The sequence below is a fragment of the Protomyctophum parallelum genome, assembly GCF_964188405.1.
Source record: "Protomyctophum parallelum genome assembly, chromosome: 6".
NCBI classification, from domain to species: Eukaryota; Metazoa; Chordata; class Actinopteri; order Myctophiformes; family Myctophidae; genus Protomyctophum; species Protomyctophum parallelum.
The window spans coordinates 41,397,581-41,405,432 of record NC_139701.1 but is presented as its reverse complement, the minus strand read 5'-3'; the positions used below and the strand labels follow the sequence as shown (position 1 = coordinate 41,405,432).

The 7,852-nt window shown below is 43.4% G+C and overlaps 1 protein-coding gene across 1 annotated transcript in view; it reads left to right on the top strand.

Moving 5' to 3' along the window:
- The window catches only part of LOC310860670 (uncharacterized protein), a 53,243-nt gene extending 45,762 nt beyond the window's left edge, over window positions 1-7,481 (top strand). The window contains exons 4-7 of the mRNA XM_083767748.1: window positions 5,064-5,114; window positions 6,407-6,563; window positions 6,923-7,115; window positions 7,150-7,481. Of these exons, the coding sequence (XP_083623874.1) occupies window positions 5,064-5,114; window positions 6,407-6,563; window positions 6,923-7,040 (326 nt within the window). The 3' untranslated portion in view covers window positions 7,041-7,115; window positions 7,150-7,481. The remainder of the gene's footprint in view (window positions 1-5,063; window positions 5,115-6,406; window positions 6,564-6,922; window positions 7,116-7,149) is intronic.
- Window positions 7,482-7,852: the final 371 nt, after the last annotated feature.

Sequence of the window (7,852 nt, the reverse complement as noted above, 5' to 3'; positions counted from 1 at the left end):
TTGCTGCTTTGAAGCAGCCGACTCCAGTGCGGTTCAGTAGGGTCCATTGCCGGCGTGGTAGGGCCTCTCCTTCAACGCCATCACCCGGGTCACAGGTGTAGTGGTGCATACGGGAGGGCCCAGCAGACTCCCACTCCTGCTTCCAAAATGCCACCAGCCATGCACTGGTGGATGAGTCCTCCGGGACGGAACGTAGGATCTCTTGTGCCGCCTTGTTGTATAAGGGTGGACTTGAGTCTGTTTGGAGGTTGTGTAGTGTTGTGCAGGATATGCCAGTCGTGTATCTTGGCTTTCCTTGCTAGCTTGATGGTAGCAGCCTCTCGTCGGAGGCCGGCTGGGGCAATTCCTGCAAGGACTGGCAGGTAGGACACAGGAGTGTGTTTCAGGCACCCAGTTCGGAGAGAGTTGTTAATTGCTGTGTCTACCTTTTTGACATGTGGGCTCAGCAGGAGATCTGGTTCAAATCCTGGGGTAATAAGTTAGTGCTGCTTTAAGGGAAAAATGAATGAAAATGGGATATTTTATGTAAGTACGAGAAAGATAATTGACCATGTGTATCAATAAGGACGCAGAGACTCAGACTGGCATTGTGATGACTACAAAAGGACACTGAACTGTGGACTGAATGAAAAGCATAGTCCAAATAAAGTCTACATTTGTAGTACTACTACATATCAAAGGAAAATATATTGTTTTTACTTGTACATGGTAATGGTAACAATGGTTTTTCTTTCTTTCTTTCTTTAGACCTGAAGATGGCGTACCCACGTAGCATCTACGCTAAGAGACATTCTGCAGGACTACTCATCTCAGTTGTGTTTCTGTTGTGCTACACTGGAGGTAAACGTCACTACACTGTATACCGGTGTTGCCATGTCTGCTTATTCTTTTGGGCTTGTGTTACTAAAGTGTAGTTGCTGATTTGGGTTTATGTCCTAATGTTGTTTTTGCATGTTACGGACCCTCACATTAATAAGGTATGTAGATGTCATTCCGCAGAATCTCATCTGAAGATATTTTGTGCCGGGGAGCGGTGGGGACCCCCATTTCTTTAGAACTGCTGTTTCCAAATAACTTTGACTAGTCACATCTTTTGCGCTTGTTTTCATAGACCTGGCCGCTTGTTTCTCTGGCAAAGTCTGGAAACACTGCTGGTTACCTGCATTACACCTGCTCCACAGTCAGTCAGACAGATAGACATAGACTAGAGATTCTTGGATTGTCAGATGGTTCTCGAGTCATGCATGAGACAGTCAGGAAGACGGGCGCACACACACACACACACACACACACACACACACACACGCATGTGCATTTATACATTGGCGATGCCTTTAAAAGTTGTTCATGGTCATCAACATGAACATGCAAGCCTTTGCTTTGTGTACAGGCTTTTGTGTCCAATGAAAACACCTAACATCTGTCTACAAATAAATATCATATTTAGCGTCTACTACGTAAATCGTCAATGAAATCTTCACAAAATGCTATAATAATAACTAGAACCGCCGACAAGAGGAATGAAACACTGGCGCCTCTCAAATGCCTTTTAATTTAAATAGTAATCCTCTGACATACATCTTGTCTGCTTAGGTGTCCCGCTATGATGTTTGATTTGAAGCACTCGTGTTAGCTATAGACCGATTCCGTAGCGGGTCTCATGGTCGCAGCCTACGTATTTCCTGTAGGTGGACTCGACATAGCTGCGGGAGTAAAACCCTCACCAGGCGCACCTCTTCCACTACAGTGAACGGCAGAGTGACTGATGTTAGTTTGCCTCAAACTTTACTCCTTTACCTGCTTTTTTACTAACACTAACATTACAAAGATGCCCAGAACATCGAGATGAACCTGTGTAGTTTATGGCTGCTCCAACAGTAGTGGCAACATAAAAAAAAAAAAAAACGGAATGTCAAAATATCCACCGTTGTGGCTGAGACCAGAGCCATTGAGTAATGGTTGAGACAAAGCAGTGAAGGGTCCTGAAAGATACATAATTTCAATCTTACCCAATACCCAATCTTTCTGTTTTATGAACACAAGGCTGCTGTATTTTATACCTCATACTAAGCATTTAAAGTATGAGGTATAAAGTACAGCAGCCTTGTGTTAATAAAACAGAAATATTTGGTATTGGGCAAGACTGGCGTTATGTATCTTTCACTGCTTTGTCTCAACCATTACTCAATGGCTCTGGTCTCCGCCACCGCGGTGGATATTAGACATTCCGTTTTATTTTTATTTTTAATGTTGCTACTACTGTTGGAGCAGCCATAAACTACACAGGTTCATCTCGATGTTCTGGGCATCTTTGTAATGTTAGTGTTAGTAAAAAATCAGGTAAAGGAGTAAAGTTTGAGGCAAACTAACATCAGTCACTCTGCCGTTCACTGTAGTGGAAGAGGTGCGCCTGGTGAGGGTTTTACCCCCGCAGCTACGTCGAGTCCGCCTACTGGAAATACGTAGGCTGCGACCATGAGACCCGCTACGGAATCGGTCTATAGCTCTAAGTGGGCTGGATAACATTACATGTTTTTGTCTAATATCGCCCCCATGTGTTCAAAAGATGTAACATCTAGTCTCCCACAATGGACTGTTTGTCTCCACCAGCCGAAGGCATGGGGAGAGTATGTTTTGCACTCCGTCCGTCCGTCCGTGTGTCCGTCCGTGAACAGCTAATCTCAGCCACCGTTAACCCGGTCGATGCCAAATTTTGCACACACACTCCCTGGATGCCAACCATGAACCTCTGCCCCAAACTTTCCAGAACGGCCTGTTATAGCGCCACCAGGAGGCCGCTTTGTGCAAAACAAGCCCGGTCGATGCCAAATTTTGCACACACACTCCCTGGATGCCAACCATGAACCTCTGCCCCAAACTTTCCAGAACGGCCTGTTATAGCGCCACCAGGAGGCCGCTTTGTGCAAAACAAGTTTTTGCACAGTACACCTACAGATTTTGTCCAAACATCACGCAAATTGGTACACAGTCTCTCTAGAGCCATTCAACGAAACGGGTCTTTCAGATTTATCAGACTCCATCCTGATTGGTTAAGATTGGCTTCCAAAGTTCACAGGAGTGCTCAGTTTCAAACAAAATGCTGCAAATCATGAACACATCGCGTGATTTCCGTGAAATTGTGCACCCACATTCCCACTAGGCCGAGGACGAAATGCCACATGAACAATTTCAACTCAGCCTCAAGGTGGCGCTATAACTGGCCGAAAAGTGTTTTTACCTCTAACTGCACGGATCTGTGGATAACCTGGTGGAGACCTGTGCCCGGAAGGGCACTTTTTTATTTTATTTTACACTGTTTTGAGAATTCATGCAGTCAGCTATAAGATCTATAGATTTTACAGGTACACGCATGTCACATACAGACAGGACTGCTGACACCATCTTTAAAGCATGCCAGTGTAATTAAGTATAATTGAAGCTAGACAGTGAATTATTTTAGTTGAATTATTTATTGTTTATTTATCCGACAATAAATAATTGTCCAATACTGCAATTGTCTTCATTAAAATATTCTCACCTTTAATGTAATCTGTTTTCACACAATTACATGCATAAAAAGTTACTTTTTGATACTGAACATTTTGATTTGAATAGTGTAAATAGTTAAATAAATGCAGACCTGCCAGACCCATATATGAGCCTGTTTTTAAACCTCCGTTATTACTTGTTGGTAGCAGAAGCAGAATTGTTTTCACTTGTCCACACATACTATGACAAAACGCATGTTTTGTTTTGTCTGTCATATCAGGAAACGGTCTGGTAGTGGAAACGTCTGTTGGAGATGATGTTGTTCTACCGTGTACGCCGGTCGAGCCCACCACTAATACTGCTGACCTGTCGGTATACTGGTCCAGAACAAATTCACCACCCAATAAATATGTGCATTTCCGGAGGCATGGGAAGGACGAGATGACGCATCAGACTCCTACCTACGAGGGAAGAACTTCCCTCTTCAAGGATGAAGTGAAGAACTTCTCCCTCAAACTCTCCAGCGTGAAGCAGTCTGATGAAGGAACCTACAAATGCTTCCTTCCTGAATCCCTCCAGGAGTTCTTCGTTCAGCTCATTGTTGGTAACAATGGTGAGGCAAATACAGTTTGTTTTTGAGAAATTATTGAGAAAGAATGTTCATCATCTATGAAATTGTACGTATTATAGCATGTGGCAGCAGCTAGACATTGGGCTGTATTTTGCGTGTCTTAAGTACCAGGTCTTATTACTTAACTTAAGACCTGGAGGCGTGATCAATGCCATTTGGCTATTCTGAGTGGCCAAAGAGCATTGACCACGCCTCCAGGTCTTAAGTTAAGTAATAAGACCTGGTACTTAAGACACGCAAAATACAGCCCATTGAGTCAAGAGATCAGATATACTCTTTGTTAGCCCAACAGGTTTATCCCTTGCAAGGAACTTTGGAAGGAATTATTATGTGAGCCAGACCTAATTCCCAACATCAGTGTCTGACCTCATATGATCTTGAGATTAAATGGAAGCGATCACAGGCATTGCTATGGAGTTGGTCCTCCCTTTGCTACCATAATAACATCCTCCACTATTATTTGAGGGCTTTATGGTAGTTTGAACATTGCTGCTGCATTCAGCCACAAGGGCATTAGGGCTGTCTGACCCCTGCCATGTACTATACGGAGTAGAGGTTAATGCCGTCGGGTAGGAGGTACGAGGTCCATGCGTGGAAATATGGGTACAAGTACTCCTTTTGTCCCTGTCAATTACACTCCTTAACGGAATCTTTGCAGAGGGCAGACGGGGTAGAAGGTGTTGCTCTTGTTGAACTAGATATGTTGGCTTGGGTGTTGTATTTGTCATTTATTTATTATGCTGGAGGGTGAAGTATAGTCCTAATGAGTTGTACAAGTCACTGTGTTTTATACTGTATTGTAAGTTTACATTGTTGGTATGTATTGTTCCTTCCTTGTGTGTCCAAGACAAATGTCTCCCCTGGGAGACAAAATAAAGTAACCTTGAACCTTGTTAGCTAGTTTATGGTGCTAAATGTTTGAGCTGTGTCTGTTTCCCTCCAGAAACACTACAGGCACCCGATAACAGGTCACTAGAAGGACATGGGGACACAAGTGAGTGCATAGATTAAAAATATTGTATAATGTCTTCTTTCTATGAGAAATTATTTATGCCTTGTCTTCTAAATAATGTCTTCTATTGTTCTTTATGTCTTCTTTTACTTATGGGAACATGTGAAAGTGTTATACTTTGACTACTGCTTCAGTGCTACTGCCAATAATACTAATTATACTATTACCAATACTGTGTGTGTGTGTGTGTGTGTGTGTGTGTGTGTGTGTGTGTGTGTGTGTGTGTGTGTGTGTGTGTGTGTGTTCTGATCTGCTCATTTGCTGCTTTGTTGACCTCTGATCTTTCCTTCCTTTTGCTGCCCAACATCGGAGGAATTAAAGTAGGAGATAAATCTGTAATGTTTCCCTCGTCTTCGCCTTTCCTTTCTGCCTGATCTGCATAATGGAGCAGGTGCGCTGCCTTCCACTGATCCCTTCTCTGGCTGTACTGTGGGGCAGTGGTTTTCAACCTGTTTTATATCAAGGCCCATTATTTATTCAGCATTTGAGCAACGTACGGACCACCGTTTGATGACATTTAGCCTCTCAGACCCAAAATGAAAGAATATTCTGTAATCGTTGAAACACAATTCCATACTGTTGGCAAACGTTGATCAAAATAACAATTCTACCACATTCTCTAGTGTAGACTTCTTGTAAATGAAGTAATGTACCTCTTGAGAGCGTAAAATGAAACCAAATGGACAACCGTACAGGTCCATTTGGTTTCATTTTACACTCTCAAGATCTGACAAAAATGTAAAAAGAACCACCGCTCATCCGCTGAAAGAAACTTAAGAGGTGCTGGAGCCACAAAGGGGCTCCGCACACTCTGATCTGCGCACAATCAATGTATTTATTTAGCAAGCTTTCGGTCTACTGACCTTCAGGCACTCTCAAGATCTATAAGAGTTCCATTTGGTTACCAACTCTCCATCATTTAGCTGGGGGGACCACCTGGAACGGCCTCAAGGACCACTGGTTGAAACCACTGCTGTGGGGTGCTTAGCTATAGTCGACACCAGTGGTGGACAGTAACGGAGTACATACTAAATCACTGTGTACTTAAATAGTTGTTTTGTTCAAATTTGAGTATCTATGACTCAAGTACGGGGAGTACTTTGTCCACCAAGTGACAACACTAAACTTCAATCTCTAATTTTGCGTGCAATTGTGCATCATATAATTGAGAAAAGCTATTGATTATTGAGTTGTATAAATCATCATGATGACCCTCTGTTCATCTTTCACTTTTCTCTCTTCTCTTCTCTTCGTCTTTCGTTCCGTCTCTCTAGAGGTTCCTCCAGCTGGACCGTTAACCTGGTGGGGTGGTCTTATCATTAAAGTCACCATCCCCGTCGTCATCATCATCATCATCATGATCGTCATCATGAGACGACGCCTTCTGGAGTTTGCTAAAGGTTTCCACCCACAATCATCTGCTAACGACGGGTACAGAATGTTTCACGTTTGTATTCATTTAAACATTTCATTCACTTTTTTCCACATCAATGAATCGGCACATTATAGTAAACGCAGTGGTTTTCAACCAGTGGTCCTTGAGGAGGTTCCAGGTGGTCCCCAGCTAAATGATAGAGAGTTGGTAAACAAATGGACCCTTATAGATATGGTTTTGGGTCTGCAAGGCTAAATCTCATCAAATGGTGGTCCGTGGCTCAAATGCAGAATAAGTAATGGACCTTGATATGAACACAGTTGAAAACCACTGATAAATGGATTGTATTCTGTTACAGTTCAATACAATCTCTGTTCCCTTCTCCCCCTCTGGTTTTGTCCTGGTCTATGCGTAGATACCCCAAACTTATGAATGGAGGATCCAGCCCTAAGAATGGAGTCTCTGCTGAGGTCAAGCTTCACATTCTGGAGGCCGAAGCATCTACTCCACTCACGTCTCAGGAGGAAGTGTGATGGACCGTTAGTGGTACCGAGGTATGGCTCCAGGTTCGGGACTTGGAGCCTTCTCAGTCGGCTGGCCTCTCCTCAGTGCCATAGTGGACACAGAGAGTTAAACAAATAGGAAGTGTGTGGCGACTATATGTGCGTGTGTCTGCCTTTCATGGCAAAATCACCTGTTAATTCAACCGCTTAGAAGCGGTTGTTCTGGTGTACATTTCATGTGTACTCTGGCACGGTACGCATCAGTACGGTACTACGCATCGGGTGTGAAATTATTTTACCCGGTATGATATTCCTACTTGAATGTAGACATGAAAACTACATTGTGTAGTGACGGTGCAGCTTGACGTTGATTGAAAAGATACCGGACATTTGTCTGTGACGTCACTGCTACGTGACGAGGTTTGACGGAATGTGCTCGAGGCTGCTTGTAAGATATACTGAGGGTATGCATGTCAGCAGTCGCGTGCACAGACATTTAGAGGGGCAGGTGCTCAAGTGAAAAAAAGGGCACCTTGTGCAGCGCGTGGAACCGGCCGGCTGCCTTAACCCATGTTGGGGCGGGAACCCATTTTGGTGTTAGCATTATGGTATGCTTTAGCTATTGAAAAATAGCATATCTACAAGCTCATAGCGCGCCACCGAGTGGCGTGCTACGAGCTTGTAGGTCTGCTATTTTCTTTTTAATCAAAAACCACTGACATAGAAACATAGCTTTAGATAGTGGGGGCCCAAATAATATACTAGAAGCGTTTACTGGGTATGGAATAGATTGATGGAATAGATTCAGTGTATAGGAAAAATAACAGACCGAAACAATTAAC